The sequence below is a fragment of the Malaclemys terrapin genome, chromosome 12, assembly GCF_027887155.1.
Source record: "Malaclemys terrapin pileata isolate rMalTer1 chromosome 12, rMalTer1.hap1, whole genome shotgun sequence".
NCBI classification, from domain to species: Eukaryota; Metazoa; Chordata; order Testudines; family Emydidae; genus Malaclemys; species Malaclemys terrapin.
The window spans coordinates 483913-511655 of record NC_071516.1 but is presented as its reverse complement, the minus strand read 5'-3'; the positions used below and the strand labels follow the sequence as shown (position 1 = coordinate 511655).

At 50.7% G+C, this 27743-nt stretch overlaps 1 protein-coding gene across 2 annotated transcripts in view; it reads right to left on the bottom strand.

The window, feature by feature from the left end:
- Positions 1-274: 274 nt before the first annotated feature.
- The window catches only part of CDH22 (cadherin 22), a 153731-nt gene continuing 126262 nt past the window's right edge, over positions 275-27743 (bottom strand). For both annotated transcript variants that reach the window (XM_054046240.1, XM_054046241.1), the window contains 4 exons: positions 24783-24904; positions 24129-24246; positions 5721-5972; positions 275-4048 (listed from right to left, as the gene is read on the bottom strand). In XM_054046240.1, coding sequence (XP_053902215.1) covers positions 3510-4048; positions 5721-5972; positions 24129-24246; positions 24783-24904 — 1031 coding nt within the window. In that variant the 3' untranslated portion in view covers positions 275-3509. The remainder of the gene's footprint in view (positions 4049-5720; positions 5973-24128; positions 24247-24782; positions 24905-27743) is intronic.

Here is a 27743-nt window from a genome sequence, read left to right as displayed (position 1 = left end):
TTTTTCTGAGGAGCATTTTAATAAAAAGCTGGAAATATCCAGTCAAGCAATGCCCTGTCGCTGGGAAGCTGTACAGAGAGCAAACTGAGTCTGCAGACTGCTCTCTGCTGGGGCATGGCCTGGGCCTGGTGTGTCCATAGTTTGCATAACAGGATTCCTCTCCTGCTTGCTGGGTGCTCTGTTCCCCTTGGCGAGCTGTCGTTTACTAAGACCACATTAAAGATACCATACAAGAAAAGGAAACGAAACAAGATAAACTAAATCAGACTTGGGCTAGATGACAAGGAAATAATTTATTTCCAGGTCCTAAAAAGACCTTGACAAAATAACAAGGATGAGAAAATCAACCTCCTGATTTTGTTTGGATAGAGGGAAAAAAGCAAAGTGACGCCATCAAACACCCAAAGAGTCTGCCAGCTCCTTCCTGTAGGGGGTGCTCATGAGCACAGTGTGGTGTGGGAGTGAAGCCAGCGGTGTTGCCTGGGCACCTCTGCAACCCGATCCCAGACAGGAGCTGAGCTGGGCTGCTCCAGACCATTGCATTTACAGATGGAATTAAAAATAAAAATGCAGAAGAGGTTTTGTGTTTTGGGGAGGGGTTGGCTGGTGCAGGATGCACAATTGGAAGCCAGTTTGGTAATTCAGAATACATACCCTGTAAGACTGCATCCTCTGCTAGACAATCCCTGGCAATTGCATGAGGCCCTTCCTAAAGCAAAGGCCAGTTCAGCAGGGGATTGGGCAGAGTGGTTCATTGTCCCAGAGGGAAAACACAAAAAAGTTCCTGAGGAAAGAGAGGCCTTTCTCCATTCTCTTACTCCTGAATTGGTGGCATTGTCTAGGAGTGACTGAGCATGCTCAAAGACAATGCTTTGGGGGTGGGAGGAACAGCTACCCGAGTAAAGCCTGTCTGACTGCCTGGTAAACGAAATAGGCCATTTATCTGGCTGCTTCTCTAAAATCAGTGGGAAAAATCACAGTAAAGGACTAACAGACAACGTGTGGCATCCGGGACATGAGAGACTTGCACAGATACCAAGATAGGGGCAGCTCCCCCAGCCTTTGCAGCCATACTGAGACCCAGAGAGATGAGCAACTCTGCTTGTTCAAAGTTTAAATGCTGAATTCTGGCTGGCTTGGGAGAGTCTCCCAAAAAACACCTGAGTTGGGGACTCAGATGCTCAACAGCATGTGAGCCTTGAGTGGCTGCAGCAGGGGAGGGGGAACCTGTTGTTGCAGGAACAACAGGCAGAGACTATTATTTTTCTAACATGTCCTTCTAGCCCCCTCCATACCACACCATGGGGCTTTCTCTGCAGCTCAGGGCAATACAAACTGCTGGAAAACAGACCACAATATAAAATGAACATGCACGTACATTTATATTCAAACACAGTCTCCAAGGAATTGGCAACTAGGATAGAAAACACTGACTGTGGCTAGGCTAAGGGGACAAACCCAATGACTATGACAAGCCCCTTATCAGTTATGTATCAATTACGACATTGATTTTTCCCATATCAGCAGGTAAGCTGCTGTAGCCGAGCTACACAAGAAGCTGCTCGTGTGCCCTGCTGAACAGGACTCCAAAACGTTAGCTGGGATTTCACTGATCTGAATATGTCCCTGCGATCCTCAGCATGTCCCTCAAATGCCATTTTGTGGACCCCGGCATTCGGGCAGCCTGTGCTTTCCCACCTCATTGACCCCAGTTCTCACCCTCCAGCACTGCTCTTTGCCAGGCAGCTCCGAATTAACCGTACTAGGTTTCCTGGTACTACATTGTGCTTGTATTTGACCACCCCTTTGGGGGACCGATGGCTCACACTCTCTGGTCATTTTTCCTAGAGCTCGCCCTGAAATATAAACAGAACTCTTCTGCCAGCAGTTTCTGTGGAAACCTGAAGGGACTTTCATTCTAGGGCAAACTTGCAAACATAAATAAATACATAAATAAATAAATAAATAAGTTGGGTTAGGGGGATTGCATGGCTTGGCTCTGCTGATGGCGCGTGCTGTCTGGCACCTCCACAAGGCCTGCTCCCAGAGCTGGGGTGGACTTGTCATCGAAGGCTGTGATCGACTGACCGATATTCAGTGGCTGAGGTGAAGTGAGTTGTTCGTGTTGTCAGGCCTGTGCCTGTTGGAAAGCACATCCCCCTCACACCCACAAACGCAGCTGGCACTACTTGCCACTCTTGTTGGTTGCAGAATGTGGCTCAAGAACTGAATAGGCCCAAGAGGCTCACTCACTTCTCAGCCATCCAGGCTACCTCGTTTGGGGAGGCTGCAGCAGGCTGGCTGAAGTGCTGTGCCTGTGAGAGCGTCCACTGCAACCCATACGAACCTGAGACCTCAGGCCCTGGGGCTGGCTGAGAACTTCCCACAGAAAGCGCTGTCCTTTAGGGATGCGCTGCATTCCCTCTACTGTTACCTCTACGACATGGGCTCAGAGAGCTTCCTCCTTCACATTTCAGCATCACTGCCCACAGTCCAGCCACACAGTCATAATCCCGTATTAGTGATATCACAGTTTGTTGCCATGGGGATCATTGGGATGCCAGAACCTCAGAACAATGACTTCCCTGTGGATTAAGCAGGAGGGGTAGATGTTGGCATAAACATAAATATCTGTGATACATGGCAAAAATGGACAGGAAAATTCTAATAAAAACCATGAGGTGAAACCCAACCCCAGTTCGGAAGCAAAGTATGTTTGACCCTAGTGTAAAAACCTCTCTTTAAAGGACATGACCTAGGAACTAGCACCCAGGACCTTCAAAATGCAGCAAATGTAAACTGCTCCACTGATTGTAAGCAGCTGGGATCCTGCACAGAAACACCAGCTCGCCACAACTAGAGGAACTGAAATACAAGGAAAGAAGAAAGAGACTTAGAAAAATCAGTAAATATAAGGGGGAGAAAAACAGAACAAAAGTTAAAAGCTTGTTTCACTCTGCAAGGAAAGCTCTTAAAAAAATCAAAGCACATCAAATGCTCTGAATCAAGTGACAAAAACAATTTAGACAACAAAAGGCTCCTCTTTCTTTCTTCCTCTCCTTAACCGGGCTCATTGAACAGATCGATTTAAATGATAATTTGTGGGGGGGAAATCCCATCCGAATTTTCTTGAATTAGATTTTGTCTTTCTTAAATTAACATGGAGTGCTTTAATGGAGATTGCTATGAAAGCGATTAGGATGGTAACAACAGCTCCTTTGGGCACTTCAGCCTCGCTATGTGTGTGCTACAGAGCCTCTAATAAGAGGCGGCTAACGAAGAGCACATCATAAAGCCATCACTCGCCCTGTCCAAAATGGTCCTTGATGTCTCTCCTTCCATGCCAGGGTGCGTAGTGGAGGGACTCTGCTATCTGGATGACATATTGTCCTTATTGTTTGACCTGAGCTTGCTTCCGCAGCAGCCCTCGAAGACATGGGAAGCCTGGAGAATCCCCAAGTTCGGAAATCATTCTCTCCGTCTCGTTGTGGGTTTTTGGTTAATTGTGGCTAGGATTCTTCGCTCTCCTCCTCACCTTTATGCCCGGCGTAGAGTGCCGCCAGCTGCCGGAAGCGCGGCCCCCAGCTGCTCAGATAGGAGAAGTCCTGTTCTGAGCTGGTGGACCAGGTGTTGATGGAGCTCAAGGACGGGACAGGGGAGTCTGAGCCCTCGAAGGCGTAGGTTTGGAACGAGTCGTATGGTGGGACAGACAGATCCTCGTCCGCCTGATCCACCTTCCTGCTGATGTAGTCTCTGAACATGGAGAAGTCCAGGTCTGGGTTCTGGAACCACTGTGGGAGGGCATGGAGCTCGGAGGGCAAGTTACTAATCATGCCCCCATCTCCCGGCCCTCCACCGCTGTCGCTGCCTTTGAGCTCACTGAAGTCATAGAGGCTGCGGAGGGCTGACATGTCGTAGGCCTCGGTGTCCTGCTCCCCACCTCCCTCATCGTTGTACTTGATGACATTGTCCCTCATGTCCTCATCCTCCTCTGACGTCAGATGGCTCTTGTGGTGTCGCTTCAGAGTGAGGATTAGGAGAACCAGCACTGGAGAGGGAAAGAGCCGTCAGTGGGGCAGCACGCCTGGGAGACGAGCTGGGGAGAGGGCAGAGAGTGAGCATGAATGGCTCCCTCTCTAGCAGTGGAGGGGCTGCCTGCATTCAGGGCTGGTGTGCAGGGCAAGGGACATGGCGCCCAAATGGCCCATTCATGGCGGAAGAACATGCCCCCAGGGAGGGAAGACCAGAGCTGCAGCCCTCTTGGCTGGTGGGAATTGGCGTCACTGGCCAGTTCGCCAGCTGAGGGCCAGGCCCATAGCGACGACATTCTGCTGTCGCTGTCCCTGGGTCCCCAGTGGGGACAGTGCAGGCTGGAGCTAGTGCTGGTCTCTGTGGTGTGTGCCAGAGAACTGGGGCAGCTGCATTCTCCATGCTGCATAGCCACCAGGGCACTCACCCCCCAGGAGGGGAAAGTGCAACAGAGATGGAAGGATGGGTTCTGAGAGAGACAAGGAGAAAAGGGGGAGCAGGGCATGGCAGCAGCAGAATGGCTGGAGGGTGATTCTGGAGCAGATGGCACAGAGTGGGAGCAGCAAGATGCAGATGAGTCCTGGATTATCAGCTATTCATCCCATCACCTTTAGTGCACTGATGTGCACTTTATTTGTTTGTGGGCAATTAGGCAGAAATTTGTTTGCACTGCGTTGGAAAATTAAACCGATGTAAAGTGCACCCTGTGGAAAGGGTTTTCTAAAGAGAGACTTCTCCAGCAATGCCCGGGGTCTGGCATGCTCCCTGACAATGCTTAGCCAGCAGGGACACCGCAGGGTGGGAAGTGACTCTGTTGATCATCTCCGTTATTTTAAACATGAGCTCCTTCCTTGACATGTGCAAACAGGCCTGTGTGTGGCGGCCTCCCTCTGCCCAGACCCAGTCTGTGCCTGCCCAAACAAGGGAGGAGGCACGCTATGTGGAGGGATCTTCCTGCCCGATGTAACTACTGCCACCCCCAGAACAGGTCTCAGCCAGACCCAGTGTCACAGGAGCCGATGACACTCCCAGGCATGGAGCCTAACGCTCAGGGAACAATTGATCAGTCAGACCAACGGGAGAGGTGGGGGCTTCTACGGATCAGAGTCATGACAAGGACTCGGACAACAATCATATTCCTTGTTTATTTAGACCTTAATGCTGACCCAGCTCTGGGCGTCATTGCAACAGAAGCACTGTCCCTTCTCTGCATAAGGAGCTCTCTGAGATGCCAGCACAAGGGGTGTTAAAAAACTGGCTAGCACAATACTCCAGCTTTTGCCTGCGTGTCACGTGGTGACGCAGGATGCTGGTCCAGCTGTAGGTGGCTTGGGACACTTCCATAAACCAAGTTCTGGAAGCTCTCGGACTTGGCATGGAATGGGCTCCATGCACGGAGGCTTCTCTGGATGGAGGGTTCCTGTCTGAAATCAGCTCGGGCAGGCTTCTCCCTGCAGGACAGGTGAATTTACTGCCTCTCCCGCTCTGCAGAAAACCATCAAGGAGTCAGGTGGCAAAGGTGAGAAGCTGCTGTTGGGAGGGTGCCAAACAGCAGGGACATTCCAGCCCAGAGACAGCTGCACTCACTGATATGTTTGCGAGAGGATGGGAGAAAGAGAAGAGAGATGTAGGGGAGGGAGGAGAGAGGAGAGGAAGAGCACGGCTAAAGAGAGGCAGGCTGGAACACTCACCGATCAGGATGAGGATGCAAACCAAGAGTGCGATGAGAGCGCCGGGGCTCAGCGTTGCAGACATGACGTAGGCTGTGCTGTTACAGGACTGGATGGCCCCTGTGCTGTCACAACCACACACCCGGATGGTCAGAGTCCCCGTGCTGCTCAGGGCGGGAGGCCCACTGTCCACCACCAGAATGGGAAGGAAGTAAATGTCCTGCTCCTGGCGGTTAAAGCCCACTCTCCGCGTGTGCACCGCGGCCGTGTTGTCTGGAGAGAGCAAGAAACCCACAGGCAGTGTCACCGCCAATGCCCACAGAGAGCTTCACCAAACAGCCCCGGTCCCTTACTGCCAGCATGAGAGAAACATGCCATCCCAACCGCCCTCCTCACCATGCTGCTCCTCCCACGCTTCCTCTGGCTCTGCCATTGGAAAAAGCAGCAATGCCTCCAACCCACCAGTGGGCCTGACATGCATTCTCAACCATGTATAGCAGGTGCCTATGCATCCAGCTGGCATGGACACTCCCACAGGAGCTGGCCTCTTCAGACTGCACTGAAAATACGGCCTGGGAGTCTGGTTTGCCTGACTCCCCATACAAGCCCAATGGCCTGTGGCAGTCTGGCACCATGAGCAGGGGCAGCCCCCTAAACCAAGCGCATGGCCCAAAAGTGAGACTAAAGGTGAGAGAGGGAGATGGGAGGAAGCAGCAGCACATGGGTATCAAACACTCGGGTAAATAACACAAGGAAAGCAGAGGAAGCACAGACATTTTCAGAAAATCTTCTGATCGCTCCAGTGTCCGTGACGAGGGTCTCATGGAGCTACCAGGCCTCAGACACTGAGAAGGGATCAAAGACAGTCACAAGATCAGAGATTCAGCTCCTGGGCCAACTAGCTCAGCCCCTTAGCCAGGCAGGACTTGGGGGAGGCCAGCGGCAGTCTGAAACCTTGTCTCCATGTGTCAACAGGCACCTGGAGCCATGGGCCAGGTCTACTGAGAGATTCCAAGGCCAGAAGGGGCCATTGTGATCGTCTGGTCTGACCTTCTGCGTAACACAGGCCAAAGAACTGCCCCAGAACGATTTCTAGAGCAGACCTAGGTCTTAGTCTGAGGTTTGGGAGTGCTTCGGGGCCACCTCCGAACTTCCTAAGGGGCAGGAGGAACTCTTTGTAAGCTTCCAGCCTGTCATGTTTTCTGCCACCCCAGCCTCAAGGTGCTTTAACAATATTTTAAAAACACAATCCATACCGAGGAGAACAGAGAGTAACAACCAACCCCCAGGAAAAGAGCAGCCAGATGCTGTAACACCGGCTGCTTACTGGGCACTGACACTGACCTGGAAACCGGGAGGGTGATTCTAGCTCATAATCCAAGCTATCTGGAGCAACAGGACTGGGGAAAGGGGATGAGGGACAGCATGGCTGCCTTTCCCACTTCTGGAAAGCAGCAGAGAGGAAATACAGGAGGAGGACCTGCACTACCAATGAAAGAATTGTAACCAAATGTCAGAAGTGGCTGCTGAATTTGCCTGCCCTCTTTACTGAAATGTAAAAGGCCCACTGACAGCAGGGTGGCCTGCGGCATGCAAACTCCCTCCCCATCCCAGCTGATGTATGCTGGCCTGGCCCCTTTCTGTATCAATCAGCTTTTCGATCGGCAAAGACATTTGCTCTAATTGTGGCCATTATGGAAACGGGCATGTGGACTGGGAGCTGTGCGGGCTGAGAAGTCACTGACGGGGCAGCACGCTGTGTGAGTCAGGGTCGATGTGCTGGCCATGCAAAGACCAGGAAGTCAGGAGTCCATGGAGCTTGGTGTTGTTCCTGCTTTGAGCAGGGGGTTGGACTAGATGACCTCCTGAGGTCTCGCCCAACCCTGATATTCTATGATTCTATGAGCTGTGGGCATGGCAAAGTCCTATAACCAGGAGATCGGGACAGGCCTTAGAGAAGTTGTGAAAGAGCAAGAGGAGCACAATGGAAACAAACCAATGGGCAGAGAACATTATGGTGAGGGCAGAACCCATCAGGAGCCAGGGGCCGATTTCCGTCCTGATCCGGCGGTGCAATGGGGCCAGAAACAAGAGAATCTGGCCCCACAGGAACTGCCCCAGAGTAGGGGGAATTCTTGGGTTGCACAGAGCTGGTCCAGTGGCTCTACCGCTCCCCTTGGCAGGCCTGGGAGTAGTTGGGGAAGATGAGGCACGGCAGGACTATCTCAATGCTCCAGCTCTTCTTGGGATGCTGGAATAGCCCCTTGCTTAGGTAGAGGCTGGAGAAGCCAAGGCTGCTCTAACTTAGACCAGGGACTATCGGAGCCGCGAAAGTGGAGCAAGGCCCTGTGCTGAGCAGTTCGGTCACACCCAAGAACTGGGGTCACGGCTCACCCTGCCAGTGTCCTGCTGGGTGTCAAGCCATCACTTAGTCACACGCACTTTGGCCTGAACACTTCGTAGCAAGGTCCCTGGTTTCCAGGGCTTGGTCTCCAGAGTCAGACTCTCCAGCAGACTCAGGTACATTATGAGGGTTTTATTGACTAAATACACCAATGCTGGAAGCAGTCAGCACAGCTTCCCTTCTGGCACGTCTTGGGATATTCTGCGCCTCTCTCGTCACTTCGCTATTGAGGGCAGGTGACTTCCACAACTCGTACTCGTTCTCTGCCTGTTGTGCAGGCTGTCGCCCCCGGGTCATCTTCCATCCACAAGAACTGCACGCGCCAGCTTACCGATCTAGCTCTCGCGTCTCATAGCCTAGCCTCACATCCCCCAAATCGTTCTTAACCGGAGCAACCCGCACTAGGCCCTGTACAACCCCGTTTCATTTCCTGTCACTGCACCCAACTACTCGACCATGTCAACATCTTCATCTCCATTGCGGTGACATACTGATTTCCTTTCCTGGGGGTGCCCAAGTCGCTGTTCAGTACATGACGATGGGCTGAATTACAGTTTTATGCACTCTGTCTTTTAACTTTATTGGTATCTTTTTGTCAGAGAACTGGGGTCGGCCCCCACCACTCTCACCACACAGCTTTGGTTTTGTTCCGAGTATCACTCAGGAGGACATCAGCAGCAGCAACCACTGACCCCAGTATTTAAATACTTTCACGCTTCTAGGCAATCGGCCTGTGATGTCCTTTATTGTGAGTCCTCCTCCTGCAGTTAGCACAGCCTGTCTTACCAGCCTTCTCTCGAAGCCCAGCCCACTCACAACTACGTTGCCATTGTTCAAAGTTGGCTTGTAGGGTCTCACAATCTTCCGCACACATCTCTGAGTCCTCAGCGAACAGCATGTTCCCAAGCAACTAGCTCCCTTTCTATCTTCTCATTTATCACGTGCATGACAGGCACAAACTGAAAGGGGCGCAACGCTGACCCCTGAGCTCCAGTACTTACTGGAAATTCTCTCCTGTAGCCCCTGTTAGGTTGGGCCAGGCCAGTCCCACCACTGTACATACCCGGGGTAAGACAAAAGTACCTTCTGGCACACTGGCTCTTGCGAACTCCACCAGGCTGGTTTTGTTGGTACACAATCATACACCTTTTCCAGGCCCACAAAGACCATATCCAGCTGCTGTCTCTTCTCTGAACTTCTCCATGAGTATTTGTAGCACAAATTCAGCATCAGATGTGCTTCTTCCCGACATGAATCCATATGGACTGTTCCAAATTTAAACCATTCCACAGAGACGCTTTTCAAAAGCCTTCTACCACACCTTCATAGCATGTGACATCAGCTTAAGTGGGGGATAATAACACACACAGTGTAATATCTCCTTTATGTTTAAAAACAAGCAACACAAAGCTTTGATGCCATTCACCTGGCGTTTTCCCTTTCTTCAGGGAGATTGCCCCCGTTATCAGTTTGCCACGGTTCTCTGTATTACCAGCAGATAACTGCACTGCAGACATCGTCAGGGGAGCCAGAGGCTTTGGCACCTGGGCAGGGGGCAGCTGGGATGTCCAGCACATGGGAAACAGGAAAAAGGAATCTCCTCTTCTCCTTAGGGCACAGAACCTGCTTTAAAGAGCTCACTCTCACTCCGAATGCAAAACACAGGGCAACAGATTAGCTAGTTACCTGTATAGCACATGCCATAATGCTGACGTTAGTCTCAACTCAGACAGGGCCAACTTTCACAGGGCTTCCTTTGAATAGACACCACACAGACAGATACTGATTTTTTAACCATGTTTCAACATATTATAATTTCCCCTAGGATATGTCGTCCATGTGAGTGACAAGGTGGGTGAGGCCTCCCTGCAATTGAGCCCCGCGAACCTGGATCAGTGGCCGTGGCCAAGCAACCAGGTCTTTCATTGTGATGTAGACGCACCCTTTGCGACTCATGTGCCATGAGCTTTGTAATTCTCAAGTTGTTGCTCTTGTGGGACGGCCAGCCTCAGGGTATGTTACACTGCAATGGGGCTGGCCTGGGTCAGCTGGCTTGGGCTGCAGGCTATTAAATTGCAGCGTAGACCTTGCAACTCAGGCTGGAGCTGGGCTCAGAAGTCGCATGGGCGGGCGGGTGTCTCAGAGCCTGGGGTTCCAACGTGAGCTCCAACGCCTACACCGCTATTTTATACCCCACAGCCCAAACACCAGGAGCCCTGTCACTTGACCAGGGCTCTGAGACTCGGTGCCGCAGCTTTTACTACCATGTAGACGCACCCTCAGTTTCTGGGGTTGCCTGATAAAACATCTTTCATGAATGGGTCGGAAAGCGACATCTCTGAGGCGGGGGATGCTGTGAGAGGAAGCAGCAGCCTGTCTGTACGAGTAAATGCCCAGGAGCCGCCAGGACTGTGAAGTTTTGTTTATTGTTATGCGAACCACTTGCATACAGGTAATAAGATCCTTAGCTTGCTGCTGCTGCCTCAGCTCGCTGTGGTGTAGCAGGACAAAGGGAGGTATAAACAATATTAACATCACGGTCATAGCAGGGGGCTAGGACTCCATCTCTGTGCAGTTTAGCTAGACACCAAGTTAGATGCTTGGCACTGTGAAGTAACAGGATGGAGAAGCACACGGTTATATTAATTTTAATAGAACACTTGCCAGTCCAGGGGAACTCTGAAGTTCTGCCCATCTGGACCCAGTGGACATTATCAGGGGTTTGGGACATACCAGCAGGGAATATGCACAAGTCTACTAATAAGCCTGAGAACTTGGGGCAGAGAAATCTTGGCTCAGTGGGTCTGACCCTGGCCCCTGTCTGGGGCTTTCTGCTCACCGCCAGATCTGGGTGAGGGACTGATGCCAGGCCAGCTCTGGCTCCGAGATGTTTCTCAGATAGGAGTTTTGTACTTCGGAGCTGTTCCAGTGTCTCAGGCAGACACCTATGTAGCTCTGTGTAAATATGTACTTAGCACCAGTTCCTAGTGTTGTTTGGGAAGCACATCAGAATGCTGGCAACACCCATTTTATTTACAGTCAGCTCCAGCTCACGTTAGAGAAAGACCGGCTACAACACACCGATTTCAAAATGATTTGTATAAATACCGAATACAGACTACAAATACGTGAGTCCCTCAGTGAAAGGCAGCTACTAACTTCAGCTCTGATATTGATGGAACAACACATGCAGCACTTTGAATCACTACGTCCATAACCCCCCAAGCCTCCCCCCCAAAGGAAAGAGGAAGCATTTGGATTGTTCTGTCCACAAAGTCAAAACAAAAGCAGCCAACAACATTTAAATATCACACAGACTGTCAGGCAGCTGCCTGACCGAGCTCCGAAAGGCACAGCCAATAGGGGGGTCGGAGAACTTCAACAGATACACATAACTCAGTGGCAGAGAGTGAGACAAAATTAAAAGACTATAAAACTCTTTATTTCAAACTGCTTAACACACCGTTTTCTCTCCCTGAGCAGGGCCAAGCAAGCACCGGATCCAGAGCGGAGACCCACACAGATCTTCATGGCTATAACAAAAGCAGAAAAGGCCTGGTAGTTCATTTAGCTCATCACCAAGCCAATGCCGGACTACTGGTTAGACAGTCAGAATTTCAACATTAGGCACTTTTCCCAGATATTCAGCCACATTTCCCTTTGCTCAGTTTAATCCCATAACTAACCCCACATCCCCTCCTTCTCTCCTTGCTTGGTGTTTACATCCTTCAGTAATTTGTAGAGTGTTCTCCTGGCCCCTCTCCTTAGCTGTTGCATAGCCAAATAGTCAGATGTATCCTTCTGTCGTCACAGGTCAGTCCTCTCCTCTGGCCCCATTGTCATCATCTTTGTAATGGCTCTTCTCTGAACATCCTCACATTTGCTAATTCCTTTGCAGAACTGAGATGCCTTAAGTAGAGGGCAGTATTCTCTCAGCAGGTACCGTCCCACCAGTGCTGTGCTGCAGATGATCATTGTGAATGTAGTCCAAAGCCACCACGGAGGTCAAAATCATCTTCTTGGTCCAGAGCTTTTCAACTTTGAGGTGACAATGAGGTTATCTGTATGGTGAAGTATTTGGGGCTCTTCCATGCTTGCATGTGTTTGCTGCCTGGCACACGCTAGGCAGTACTCTTGCATGCATCATCCTCTGCTTGTGAAGCCCACAAACCATTCCCCCCCCCCCCCCCCCCGGCTACCATCTTACATTTCAAGCACTTCCCTTCTGTGCTGTCCCCAGATTGCCACATACTGCCCTCCTACTAATCACCTGGGTGACTGCTTCCCACATACGCGACATCACTTTTCCAGAGAGAGTTCCCTATTATTTCCTGCCCATGTCTTGCTCGCCTTGAGGACCAGACTAATAAAACGGGGCCCAAACCTGCGTGAACAAAGTGTCCAGAACCCAGCCCTTGTTACTGGTACAGAACAGGAAAGTTTGGGAACACAAGCTATTCACAGTGATAACTATGTCACATGTCATAACCAGGTATAGTAAAACAGGTAAGTCTCTCAAGAGTCTTTCTGCAAACAAACTCTGCTGATGGCAGCAATAGCTCTTTTTTCATAAGTCAATCTAAAATAGGAGAAAAAAGAAAGCAGATGAGAGCAATCAAATCTCCGGGTTGGATTTTCAGATCCACGCTCCTCCTGCACTCGCCGGGCCAGAATAAGCATCTGTCTTCCCCTTCTCCAACAGCTGTTCCACAGCTTTAGCATCCCAGGACATGCAGACTTTTTACAGTATATAACTCCCAGGTCAGTAGGCAACCATAATGCAGTTGTAGCTTCCCTCTGCCTTAAAGGTTTCTCTGAAAAGAATAAAATTCCCTTCTCTGACTTCTGCGGCAGGGCTCAGGTCCGGTGGGAAAGAATTCTTGATTGTTTGCATTTTACTTCTTCCTTACCCAAAATTCTCTGAGCTAAAGGGACCATTATTGCTCTGGCCCCATTGCCGTTTTCTTTGCCTGGGTGGGGATGAAGTGCTCCCTTTCCTTCTCTGTCAGATCAGTTTCTATGTCATGCAGAGTGGGTAACGGAATCTCCACTGGAGCTGGAGTATCTGTTACCTCTATCCTCAGGCACTCCCCGAATCCTGATTGTTCAGATTTCCAAGTCTTCCATCACCCATTATGCTGCTCTTAATTAGACCTTTAGAGAGTTGAGACATCTGCTTGTCTAGCCCCTAAGCTTTGGAGTCGGTAGGCTCCATGTGTCACTCCGTATTAGCTACCAGACTTTCCAGGCTGCTGAGATGAGATTCCCTCTACTCTCCCTTCCAATGCAGTTAGTATTTCTTGGAGAACATGATTTTTCGCCATAATTGTCTCAAATGCTTCTCAAATCAATTTGCTCAGGCCAGGCAGAGCCAGCAGAGGAGAGGCAGGAGTCCTAGGATGGCGACAACATCTGGAAGGCCACAGACTGGACCGGGGCAGAAAGTCAGCTTTTTCCATTCTATCTTTGCCTTTAGGCAGCTTGACTGTTGTTCTGCTTCCTTCTGGACATGGCCACCCACTGGCTGTGCTTCTGCGAGGAATGTAGAACAATGTCGCACCGCTGGCCTGGAAAGGTTCACTTCAAAGCTTCATCTTTCAACCCAGCGCTAGCAGATGGTGCTATGAGTGAAGCAGGCTCACTCTGCGGTGTTAGAAGAACAGGGCCCATGTGGCTTTGTCAGGATGGACTCTGAAAGTCCTGTGGGATAGGAGCTTGTATGGGGACTGGGTCAGAACAATACAACAAAGAAACTGGCACAGAATGTGAGTAAGCGCTCAATGAGCTCCGCCCGACTCGCGGTTTTGCAACTCAGCAGTAAAGTGAGTGAGCGCCCTGCAAACGCTCAGGAGGAGCCGCAGCAAAGCAGGGTGACCCCTGCGGATCCAAACCATTAATTACCAAAGCCCCTGGCTCTCACAGACAGGATAAGCAGTAACTCAGCCAAAGCAAATAGTCCCCTACTGGTCCCCTCGCTTTAGGCCCTTTCTTTCTCTGATCAAGCATCAGCATTTCTGGAGGGCAACCAGGGCTCAGCCAAGGAAGCTGGGTCGATCGTAGCAACAGAGTGGGTGTGTATGAAGCAGCGAGTGTGGAGAGGGCAGGAGGAATGGGAATATTAATCTGGGTCCTTATTTAAAAGGCCCCTGGGTGGGTCGTGTCTGGGGACCGGGCCACACGCCTTGGGATGGGGGGGAAGGGACATGTCCTGCAGCAAGGCCTGGCCCCTGGGTGGGTCGTGTCTGGGGACCGGGCCACACGCCTCGGGGAGGGGGGGAAGGGACATGTCCTGCAGCAAGGCCTGGCCCCTGGGTGGGTCGTGTCTGGGGACCGGGCCACACGCCTCGGGGAGGGGGGGAAGGGACATGTCCTGCAGCAAGGCCTGGCCCCTAGGTGGGTCGTGTCTGGGGACCGGGCCACACGCCTCGGGGAGGGGGGGAAGGGACATGTCCTACAGCAAGGCCTGGCCCCTGGGTGGGTCGTGTCTGGGGACCGGGCCACACGCCTCGGGGAGGGGGGGAAGGGACATGTCCTGCAGCAAGGCCTGGCCCCTGGGTGGGTCGTGTCTGGGGACCGGGCCACACGCCTTGGGATGGGGGGAAGGGACATGTCCTGCAGCAAGGCCTGGCCCCTGGGTGGGTCGTGTCTGGGGACCAGGGCCACGCCTCAGGGAGGGGGGGAAGGGACATGTCCTACAGCAAGGCCTGGCCCCTGGGTGGGGCAGGCTGTGTCTGTGGGGACGTGGCTCTTCTCGCACTTTTTTATTCACACCCTCATAGATCAAGCTCATGGCTGGCTGGGCCCCTGTGAGACTCCAGACCAGCCCTAGCATCCGTGCCCCAAGCAGGGAGCCCCTCGGTGACTTTTCAGGCTCCATGGGCTGAAGCAGGAGACTGTCTCTCCCCTCTGCTCTGTGACCCCCTGTGGGGCCCAGCAGCCTGGAGCCTGCAGGGAGGGTGGCAGAGGAAGGGGGGGCTTTGCCCGCTGTTCCAGCTGCCGGTGGATTAGCGGCCCGGATTCCGCGCTAGCGATTCAGCGAATGCTGGCTCTGAAGCATGGGATGGTGGGGCTGGCTGAGCTCCTTTCCCATATGAAAGTAGGGCTGAGGGTAAAATGTTGGAGCTTCTGCACTTCCTGGCTTGTGTTTCTGGTGCTGCAGAACAAGGACAGCGGCTGCGCTGCAATGATGAAGTCCCAGGGCTGGTTTCAATCTCCTTCTAGCACAGCATGGCTCAGAGTGGCCTCTTCTCTCCAGTCTGCTGCCCCCCCACTGCGCTTGCTCCATGCGTTGGGAGGTGCAGGTGGTTACTGTGGGCGACTTGGGGCTGCACATGCAGAGGTATCACATCTCAGCAGGGAGCGGATCGTCCCTCTCTGTGAAGGGCCTGCAAAATGGCCCCTGGATCTTGCGTTCAGGGCTGGAAACCTCAGTTCCAGAATGAGGCTGATTAATTGGAAGGTTCAGAGAAAGGCAACACAAATACCAAGAGGGCCGGAGGGGCCGAATAAGGATGCAGAGCCAGCTAATGAGAACCGGCAGCTCTGCTAAGAGAGTAAACGTGCCTGCGGGGGAGCGGTGTGGGGAACTGTTCAGAGTGGGACACAGGGGTGTAAACTAGGAGCAAAGGGTGACAGCAGCAAAGGAAAATGGGGCCTGAGGCGATGTGATGTCTACATTGTGCGGCTGCCCCACAGCACGGACTACGGGGTGGGGGGGTGTCAATTACACAGCACACCAAACCGCTGAGCTCTAACTGGGCCATGTGGACGCTGTGGGCACAAACTAAACGGTACCTTCTTCATGTTAAAGTCGCCCTTGTTCAAACAGTGTCACGCTTCGGTGTGCCCGGCAATTCACACCCTGTAGGCCACACTGTGGCATGGCATGGACATAGCCAGACTCAGACTCCATTTTCCTTTGCTTTATGTCAGCCCTTTGCTCCTGGTTCATAGAATCATAGAACCATAGAATATCAGGGTTGGGAGGGACCTCAGGAGGTCATTTAGTCCCACCCCCTGCTCAAAGCAGGACCAATTCCCAACTAAATCATCCCAGCCAGGGCTTTGTCAAGCCTGGCCTTAAAAACCTCTAAGGAAGGAGATTCCACCACCTCCCTAGGTAACCCATTCCAGTGCTTCACCACCCTCCTAGTGAAAAAGTTCACACCCTCTTGTCCCACTGGCCCCGTAGGCACCACTGTGGCACAGTGTAGACAAGCCCTGCATGCCAGAGACCCCCCGAGAGGAAGTGCCATCACTTGGGCCATTGAATGCAGTGCTGGAGAGAGCCCTGGAGAATGGACTGCAGGGTGCAGCTCCGCCTGGCCCCCGGGGGACAGGATGGCAGGGACAGATCCTGGCCTCTGAGGGATAGGCTGGGCTGGGCCCTGACGGGGCTTTTGTCATTCTGACTCTGAGTCCTGCCTGGTTGGGCACTCTCCCATCCATGGCCACTGGCCGTAATGTCTCCTGCATGTCCTCTCTCTGCTGGATGCTGTCTGGGGTCACCGATCACTAGCCAGGCCCATCTCGGGACTATGGCCAAATCACTGTCCTGGCAAATTACAGAGAGCAACCTCCTGCCTGAACACCCAGAGGGAGCTGGCTCTGGGGATGGCAGGAGGAGGCCCAGGAGACATCATGCTGCCATAGGCAAGATGGCTCAGGGATGCCTGGAGACACCACGTCCTGCAGCACTCCGGCTCCCAAAAGCCTGCTGACAATTGTGGCATGTATGTAAGAGGACGGGCTGAGCCATGACCTCATCTCCACGGGAGGCATGGTGACTGACTCCCCTTAAGCACTCAAGGAAGTGCAGGAGTGTGTCTGGTCTGCTCCTGTGGGGGTTTCTAGGCTGGGGAAGGGGCTCCCCGCCCTCACCACACAGTATACTGCCTCCTCTCCTGGCTCGTGTGCAGTGGTTGTGAGCAAAGCTATTGGCCCAGCCTCACGCCCCTCTGCAAAGCCCATGTAAATAGTCCCATGGGGGTGAGGTTCAGCTACGAGGGCAGAGACACCCCTCCAGAGCACACCCATGCAGGGGGTGGGGCAAGGGAGATGCCTAACTGTGGATCCAAAGGGCGGACTGTCCCATCTCCCTGGGCCTGCCTCAAGAACCGCTGTCCATGGAGCCTCCACAGGGTGCACTCTGGGTAGTCAGAACCCGCCTGCATTAACTCTCAGCATCCTGCCCCTCTCTCGGCGGCTCAGCTGCCAGGCCTGCCTGCAGAAGTGGGGGCAGGATCGGGGCCATTAATTTTTAAAAGGAAATAATTTTCACTCAGGGCCCTTCTGTTTTCCCTGGTGTTTTGCCATCTTCTGCGGAGTATAATTTTAACTGGGTTAGATGCTACGGCTCAGGGGCCATCTTCCATCCCTCCCCTATTAGGTTTAGGCATATCCCAGCAGTTCTCAGCTCTAGCATATCTCTGTAGGATCCCTGGAAGCTTCTCTCAGCTATTAGAAAAGAGGCATGCCGATCCCCACTTGCAGCTAGGGACAACACCTTTGCATTCTGCCACCAGTAGGACAATTTGGCATTTGGTGTGTGCAAACAAATGTCACTTTCTAATAGCTGAAAATCTAATGCTCTGCTGACCACAGCCTCCTAATCCCATCCAGTCCCTCATCAAAATCCCACTGTCTCTGCCAGGAGTCTCTCTGCTCAGCCTGACAAACTCTTATACAGGGTCAAAGATGGAGAACATTTCCTGAGAGGATTTTGGTCCCTGTCATGCTGAGAGGATGAGTTACGCTCCTGATGTTGCTTTCTGCTGCCTAACAGGAAGTGAGAGAAGTAGGTGCAAAAAGAATTAACCAAGAGCTTAGTGAATCCATCTGTGCTGACATCCATCAGTGTCACTCCTTGGCTGCAGAAGCAATATTTATAAATCACGTTTCAAAACGGGCTACAAATTTGTACAAAGAAACAGATGGGCTGGTGGGTAGCAGTTTGTCACCACTGATATTTATATAGAGAAGGAGACAGAGTGCAAGAGGGGCCGAGCCCGGGAGAGAGACCGCAAGAAGGGGGAGAGAGAAACTGAAGGAGGCTATAGCAAGGGAATGAGCAGGACCGGAAGGGAACCAAAGAAGAGTGTGCTGGGGAAATTAGATTGGTGGGGCGGGGGGAGAGGGTGAAGAGGGGGAATTGGACAGAAGCAAAGGAGAGGAGACAGAGTGAAAGAGTGCAGTAATAATACATCCACCAGCAGCTTCTGGTTCTTATTATCTAATAAGCCATTGCTCAGCGACGCGTACGCCAGGGTCTCCAACAGCCCTCGGAACAAGCCCTGCAATTAAAGCTTGTTTCCAACCAAGGCAGAGAGGTGCTGGGTGATGCTGGCTTTTACTCCTTGTTTAGTGAGATGTCACAAGGAAAGTTTCGGGGATCACTCAGATTAATTTGCTCAAGCAGAGTGAGCCTCATTGTGCTCTCTGAGGAATCAGCAATCCTTTGCAGTGTCAGAGCAGAGTGTCTGGAGAAGGAGCCGGGTGCAAGCAAGTCCAGGGCTGCCCGAATCCCCAGGTTCCTCTTGGTTTGAAACCCGTTGGTGGAGAAGCCCAGAGCAGCATGAACATGGAGCACAAATGCCCACACACTGGGGGAAGAGGGCGGCTTTTGCCAAGCTCTGATCATCTGAAATATTTATACGCATGAAAATGAGGTTGGAAAATAACTAATGCAGCAAAGAGCCACAGCGGAAGCAGGGAGCTACAGAGCAACCTCCTATCAGGGAATACGCTTGGATAAGTGTAACCTGTGTCAAACAGCCCTGGCTCCCATGGGGGAGAATCCTGCCTCTCAGCCTGTCAGAACATTTGGAAGACATTAATGATGTAATAGACACAGGTGGATATAATTTACTTGGAGTTCAAAAAGTTTTTGATAAGGTCTCATAAGAGGCTATGAAGGAAAAAAACATAGGGCATGGGGCAAATCTTGTGGAGGATTAAAACCTGGTTAGATGATAAAAAACCAAAGAGACTCCATTAGTAGCTGCCCCAAGAGTGGAGAGAGGTTAATTGAGGGTCACCTCGGGTCAGGAATTGGACCAGTGTATTTAACATACAGTGAAGAGACATTAGTTTCTCCACAGTTAAGAGTGAAGCTTTTAATTGCAACCTGGATTTTGATGCTCTGAACTAGGCCAAAACCAAACCAATCTGCCTGAAATGTCATAGACAGGATTTTAGGAGGGAATAGAGTTCTTCTGGAAGGCAAATTGGATCAAGTTATGGGGAGATGAAGGCTGCAAAAATGGAGGTGGCTTCATTTTATGAAAACTTCCTTTACCTTTTGTTTTGTCTCCCTCCAACATGGTGCCTTTGGCTAGTGGGCAAGCTTCAGGGGGTAAATGGAAGGTAAATGTTTAGTAGAAGGGTTTTAAGATGCCCCCAGACACTTGGGTTCCTAGCTGAGCCTGCAATATGGCAGGTATCCCCCAGATCCACTTACAATTCGCAGTTGGACTCAGCAGAAATGTCAGTCAACCAATAGGAAACTTGATCTGATTCCAGGCAGCACCCTCCACCTCTCCAGAGTGCATCTTCCCAGGCAAATACAGGGACATGAAGCTCATAGTCTTTAATGCCAAATCAACAGTAAGTAAGCCCATGACTATCAACGAGACCCCAAATCTGCTGAGACCAGGCCCAACAACATGACAGCCCTGGTGGCCCTTGCCCGTCCCATCCCCATGCTACTCAGTGCATCAGAACCAGAAATGAACACTCAGAATGGCAGAAGGCAGGACATGCATGCAGCAACCCTAATATTTCAGCTCACCCCAAATGCAACATGGGATCTATTGGGCCCACGCATCTACCGTCTTTGTGAGGCCAGACACTCTGACACTGGGGTTCTGCTGTCCACATGCCCCTAGAGGGTGTGAATTTCCTAACAGAGATAGGTGTCAGAGGGGTAGCCGTGTTAGTCTGGATCTGTAAAAGCAGAAAGAGTCCTGTGGCACTTTATAGACTAACAGACGTATAGGAGCATGAGCTTTCGTGGGTGAATACCCACTTCTTCAGATGCATGCTGCTCTAACAGAGATAGCAGACAATGACTCTTGGGGCAAGTCTCCTAGACTTAATGAACCACATCAGTGCCCACAGACAGCACCTCTGGGCCCCTGGATGGAGAACTCATGTCTGCTCTTTTCACCATGGGACTCTCTCCAGTGGTACCAGACCCACCTATGTTTGACCATGAGATGCCACTGGAGCAGCTCAGATAACTAGCAGCAGCAAGCAGCAACACGTGATGGCTCCACTCCTCCCTTATGCATCAGACTTAGGTCATATCAGGCAGCTGCACCCACCCCCACAGCTCTCACCTTCAGAGTCCCACTAGCCTTTCGTCCGGTCTCTGCTAAATGCCGGAAGCTGCTGAGATCACACAGCTTGAACAGACAGAGGATAGCATGTCTGCCCGGCATACAGCAGCAGGGAGAGAAGAAAATTGCATTCTGGGATGTATTTTTAAAAGAGAAAAAATATAATGCTGAAAACATTATTTTGACAGTCTGTAAAGGGGCAGTCTAGGTCATGTCATCTGAGTCCTGAGAAGGGCAGTGGAGGGTTAGCCAAATGGCAAGACTGAACAGGTGGCAAGGAGCTTGAGTGCCGGAGTTATTTGGCGTGCGGTAGAGGAGATTTAGCAGGGACTGGCAGAGAGATTCTGAATCATCAGCTGACCAAGCCCTCCAAAGAGACGCTTGCTGAGATGAAGTGAAAGAGCAGAACAGTCAGACCCAATGAAAGGAAATGCTTCTTAGTGCACCACAGAGGGAGCGGGTGGAACCCATGCCGCAGGAGGCCCCTTGAGTCAGTTATTCTGGCAGACTATTAACAGTGTTGGGAGGTTTGTAGGCTAAGACCAGTCGATCAGGGACCATATCTCTTCACACCCCAGCCAACAGAGCTATGCCAGCAGAAGTCTGTAGTGTAGGCCCGGCGGTACGCTAAGGCTTTGTCTACACTACACAGCTTTTAGTGACACAGCTGTGTCGCTAAAAGTCGGGAAGTGTAAACACTGTTTGTCAGCACTTTTGCTGACAAAATACGTCCACCCCTGAGCTGAGTTTGCGTTGTCAACAGGAGAGCACTCCTGCCAAAAACAAGCCATTTATACTGCCACTTGCCGTGGCAAAACTTGTGTCTTTCAGGGCAGGGCGGGGCTTTTTTAAGCACCTGTGAAGGACAAAAAAGTTTTGTCCTTCAATTGGCAGTGTAGACCAAGCCTCAGTGTGAAAAGATCTCGGGTTTCAGGGCACACCCTGACAAGCTGCAGACAAAAGCAGGGTTTTTTCCTGCCAGCTCTGAACAATTGGCCATGCATGTTGTGGTTGTTTCCACCTCCCCCTGAAGCACTAACAATGGCAGACAGTGCCAGAGGTGCTATAAGAGACTGGACAGACTGGCAGAGTAATGTGAGCTGGTAACTCCTTACGCTCCAAAAAGCAATAGACTGACATGTCTTAGGCCATGTCTACACTAGCGCGCTGACAGCAGCACAGCTGTAACACTACAAGATCGCTTGTGTAGCTGCTCTGTGCTGATGGGAGAGCGTCTCCTGCTGACATAGCACTGTCCTCACCAGTGCTTCTGTCGGTGTCACTCGTGTGTGTTTTTTTCTAGGGCTGTTGAGTAATCGCAGTTAACTCACACAATTAACTCAAAAAAACCAATCACGATTAATCGCAGTTTTAATCGCACTGTTAAACAATAGTATACCAATTGAAATTTATTTAATATTTTAGATGTTTTTCTACATTTTCATATATATTGTATTCTGTGTTGTAATTGAAATCAAAGTGTATATTATTTTTATTACAAATATTTGCACTGTAAAAATGATAATCAAAAGAAATAGTTTTTCAATTCACCTCATACAAGTACTGAAGTGCAATCCCTATGTTGTGAAAGTGCAATTTACAAATGTAGATTTTTTTTTGTTACATAACCGCACCCAAAAACAAAACAATGTAAAACTTTAGAGCCTACAAGTCCACTCAGTCCTACTTCTTGTTCAGCCAATCGCTAAGACAAACAAGTTTCAGAGTAACAGCCGTGTTAGTCTGTATCCACAAAAAGAAGAACAGGAGTACTTGTGGCACCTTAGAGACTAACAAATTTATTAGAGCATAAGCTTTCGTGGACTACAGCCCACTTCTTCGGATGCATCCGAAGAAGTGGGCTGTAGTCCACGAAAGCTTATGCTCTAATAAATTTGTTAGTCTCTAAGGTGCCACAAGTACTCCTGTTCTTCTTTTTAAGACAAACAAGTTTGTTTACATTTACAGGAGATAATGCTGCCCTCTTCTTGTTTACAATGTTACCTAAAAGTCAGAACAGGCATTTGCATGGCCCTTTTGTAGCCGACATTGCAAGGTGTTTACGTGTCAGATATGCTAAACATTCGTATGCCCCTTCATGCTTCGGCCACCATTCCAGAGGACATGCTTCCATGCTGATGATGCTCGTTAAAAAAATAATGCGTTAATTAAATTTGTGACTGAACTCCTTGGGGGAGAATTGTATGTCCCCTGCTCTGTTTTACCCGCATTCTGCCATATATTTCATGTTATAGCAGTCTCGTATGATGATCCAGCACATGTTCATTTTAAGAACACTTTCACAGCAGATTTGACAAAACGCAAAGAAGGTACCAATGTGAGATTTCTAAAGATAGTTACAGCACTCAACCCAAGGTTTAAGAATCTGAAGTGCCTTCCAAAATCTGAGAGGGATGAGGTGTGGAACATGCTTTCAGAAGTCTTAAAAGAGCAATACTCCGATGCGGAAACTACAGAACTCAAACCACCAAAAAAGAAAATCAGCCTTCTGCTGGTGGCATCTGACTCAGATGATGAAAATGAACATGTGTTGGTCCGCACTGCTTTGGATTGTTATCAAGCAGAACCTATCATCAGCATGGACCCATGACCTCTGGAATGGTGGTTGAAGCATGAAGGGACATATGAGTCTTTAGCGCATCTGGCATGTAAATATCTTGCGACGCTGGCTACCATAGTGCCATGAGAACGCCTGTTCTCACTTTCAAGAAGAGGGCAGCATTATCTCCTGCAAATGTAAACAAACTTGTTTGTCTGAGCGATTGGCTGAACAAGAAGTAGGACTGAGTGGACTTGCAGGCCCTAAAATTTTACACTGTTTTATTTTTGAATGCAGTTTTTTTGTACATAATTCTACATTTGTAAGTTCAACTTCCATGATAAAGAGATTGCACTACAGTACTTGTATTAGGTGAATTGAAAAATGCCATTTCTTTTGTTTTTTTTACAGTGCAAAGACTTGTAATAAAAAATAAATATAAAGTGAGTCCTGTACACTTTGTATTCTGTGTTGTAATTGAAATCAATATATTTGAAAATGTAGAAAACATCCAAAAATATTTAAACAAATTATATTCTATTATTAACAGTGCGATTAATCGCTTAGGGTGAAGCCCCCAGCCTCTCAGTGCATCTTTTCCAGGGGCATGGTCTGCTATTCTGCTCAGCGTGTCTCTGCTCTGGGTGGGGGCTGCTTCACTGCGTGTGGGGGAAATCAAATATACATAATGGTGAGGCTATGCTCTCTCTGCAGGACTGAGAAAGGAAAACAGGCCCCCCAACGTCAGAGCCACAGAGCACCGAACAGGAGCTGAGAATCTGCTGGCTAGGAAGGAGTGAGGTGCAGCCTGCAGCAGCCAGACACACAGAGGCTCGTGAGAGCTCCTGCTCTTTGCCAGCAAAGAATTCTGGTGGGACAGGCTCCTAAGAAGGGCCTGTGTGGCTGAGGCAGCTGCTCGAGAAGGGCTGGATCTGCATCGATCAGAGGTGAAAGGTCTGCGGGGGAACAGTCTGGGGAGCCTGCTGCATCCCACAGCACTTCCCATGGTGACCAGCCTTTCCTGCTCCCCGTTCTTGGCACAGGTCCCAGGCCATGCAGCCACCAATTGGAGAGGAAGGGAGAATAGGGCAGAAGGGAATTGATGAATGGGAAGGAGGACGACTCACCCTGGATATCCAGCAGAGAAAAGTGGTGGTTGTCAGTGGCTTCCGGGGCCAGTGTGAAGTAGAAGCGATGGCCACTCTGAGGCTCATCACGATCCACGACACTTATTGTCTGAATTAGCTACAAGAAGAAAGCAGAGGTCAGAGCTGCTTCCTTGGGGCTGAGGGAGAGGTCTCTGCCTGGGGACTCCTCGCAGCACTGGAATGGGCAGCATCTCCCTCAAGAGAGATGGAAAACCTTTGCCAGTGCCATCAGATTCAGCTATTCAGCTCCTTCCACGCACCTGCAGCTGGGCAGGAAGGGAAAGGCATTGCTCCCACTCCCACCGCCCCCGGGCACACAGCACCCTTCTCTCCCTGAAGGGTCAGCTCTCCTGGAGGGAGAGGCAGTCGCAGCTCCACAAGCAGTGGCTGCCAGAGTAGTTTTGAGAAGAAAATTGCCCCCCAAAGTCACACTCCATCAGGGTGAAGTCCTGTCCTGACCTGAGCAGTCAGAGAACAGTGTCAACTCCTTAACCCTGACGCGGGCCTCACAGCTGCGTGCGCTTTCCAGATACACAGACACCCGGTCAGGATGTGCCAGGCCTAATGCAGACGTTTCATACGCAAACACTGCACGTGGCACAATGCTGACTGGGAGCCAGGCGTTCTGATTACCTGGCCGGGCTTGGCATCTTCACATACCGCAGCCTCGTACGGCGTGGCCAGCTCGGGTGGGTTGTCGTTCACATCCAGGATTCGGATACGCAGAGATGCTCTAGACACCTGGGAATGATTGTCTGAAACAAAACCAACACACAGCGTTGTTGGTGAGCGTCCTCTGCCAGCAGCAGGGAACTTATCCCATCTCTTTGTTCTGTCAGCAACCCCTGTGGTCAGTCACACAGGTGACTCCCCAGGTGTGAGAGCCCCACCCTAAGTATTTATTCGATTTCTAACACAACCATCAACACACCTTCCAGCTGCCTGGTACGCACATTAGCTCAAGTGTGATGCAAACATTTCCCCCACAATTCAGCAGCATCTGTACAGCATCCCTCAGCAGCACCAGCCGAATTTCCACGTGTGAGACTCAACTGCTGAGGACGGCAGCTAACAAGGTGCCTCTGTCAGCAAGCGCCAGCTTTTATGGTGCATGTGAATTCCAGTGGCAAGAACCTGCCACCAATCCAATGGTGAAGATCTACCCCCTGGCCAGCTCCCACAAGCTTCACTCTTGAGACTGACAGATGTGGGCCTAGGCAGAGGGGATCTGTGAGACTAGACCATCAAGGGCTGAAGGCATCACCTCAAGTAAAGCTGAAATGAAAGCGCAGTTGGAACGGGAGAGAGTTACAAATCAATACAAAAATCGTGGCATTAACAAACCCCATTCTATGTGTCACATTCAGTCCCTTCCCTTCCTGCTGCTCCCCACTCCCCAGCCCGTGCCTGGACATTCGTTAGAATGCCAGGTCCTTGGCCCCAGGGCTCCTGTGTGCATTGCTTTGAGCTCTACAAGAATGATGGGTTTGTAGATAATCACTGGCACCTGGAATCTTACCTGGGTGTGACCTGGCAGTCAGTGCAGAGCACCGGGCACAGGTAATGTGTCTGCATGAGTGTGCCCTGCTCAGAAGGATGGGGGGGAGAGGGGGAAGGGAAAGTGCACTTACAGATGGTGTCCAGGGACTACACCTAGATCTCAGAGATAACCACGGTCTCCGACCATGACCTCCAGGAGAGTTACGTCCCACTGGAACCAGGAAGCTGTTAATTGTTAACGGGAGGCTTGTGAGTGCAGGAGGTATGTCCTTATGGGAGCCAGACTTGGACTATGGAACTCAGTGCCACAAGAGAGAACAGTTTCACCAAGTCCGGAGCTAAATGCAAAACTCAGCTCTGAGATTCAGTTTTCCTGCAATAAGCTCTTCCCATAGGTACACACACGCACTGTTAAAATCAATGCTATAAACCAGTCAAGCTGTGCTCCCAACAGACTGGCAACTGGGAGACAGAGAGAGGTTGCCAACGTTAATTCTATTTTTAAATCTTTGGGAGGCCACAGATATGATGATGATGGGAGCTATGTACGTCCTGGATAGAGAGATTCTAAGGCAGTCCAAGGGCCAGCTCGCTGCGGTCATCTAGCACAGGGCTTCGAGGCACTGATGGCTGGGGCAAAGTCTGAGAGAAGAGAATGCAAACTCCTGGCAGGGGCATTTCTCCCCATTACATTCAGGCTGGGCAGAGCTCAGGGTGACGAACCCCTTTGGCAATAGCTGAGCAGATGCCCTCACTCACACGTTTCACCAGTTCCTCAAGCTTCTCCCCCTGCCAAAAAGCATCACACCTCTGCTGTATCTGGCTGGTATTTAAGCCAACTGGCTTTCATCCAGGCCCCTCCCTCAGTCTGGCAGAGGGAGGGGGGGGGAATCGGAGATCGGCGGAAACAGCACTGCCCAGCTCTAGGGAAAGAGACCCCCAGTGTGCAGCAGACACCATGACCCATAGCAGCTCACAGCTGTTCCCAGTGGTTGCAAATAAATGCTGAACCAAAGAGGGGCAGAAAAGGCCTTTCCACTCCCCACTCACTCAGCACTGGGATCTCCAGGGCATGCCAGGTTGTGGGGAGGACTCAGTCTCTCTCTCCCAGAGACATCACTCTTCCTCTCAAGGAAAGAAGGAGAGTGTTATGTAAAAATTCTTCCAGAGCAACTAAACATTGGGGCAATTCCCATCTTACGGAGAGAAACCCAGATGCACAAGTGGGAAGATCCATCAGTTTGGTTTCACTCGGCCCTGGTCAGCATTAGTTATTTCAAGAGCTGTTGCTCCAGGCCCTGAGGCTGTAATGCCCGTGTCAGAACAGGGGTGCATAGACAGGGAACAGGGCTCAGCTGCATTTCAGGCTGGCGATACGTCTCCAGGGGTTCTTTGGTTCTGCCCCCTCAGAGACCTGCCCCATGTCTGACCCTGGTGTGTTGAATACTGCATGCAGATGTGGTTGCCCCATCTCAAAAATGATATATTGGAATTGGAAAGGTTCAGAAATGACAAAAACGATTAAGGGTATGGAACGGATTCCATATGAGGAGAGATTAATAAGACTGGGACTTTTCAGCTTGGAAAAGAGACGACTAAGGGGGGATATGATTAGGGTGACCAGACAGCAAAAATCGGGACGGGGGTGGGGGCTAATAGGAGCCTATATAAGAAAAAGACCCAAAAATCGGGACTGTCCCTATAAATTGGGACATCTGGTCACCCTAGATATGACTGAGGTCTATAAAGGTGTGGAGAAAGTAAATAAGGAAGTGTTGTTCACTCCGTCTCATAACATAAGAACTAGGGGTCACCAAATGTAAGGTGACCAGATAGCAAGTGTGAAAAATCGGGACGGGTGGGGGGTAATTGGCACCTACATAAGAAAAAGCCCCAAATATCAGGACTGTCCCTATAAAATCAGGACATCTGGTCACCCTAACCAAATGAAATTAATAGGCAGCAGGTTTGAAACAAACAAAAGGAAGTATTTTTTCACACAACGCATAGTCAGTCTGTGGAACTCTTTGCCAGAGGATGTTGTGAAGGCCAAGACTATGAACTAGATAAATTCATGGAGGGTAGGTCCATCAA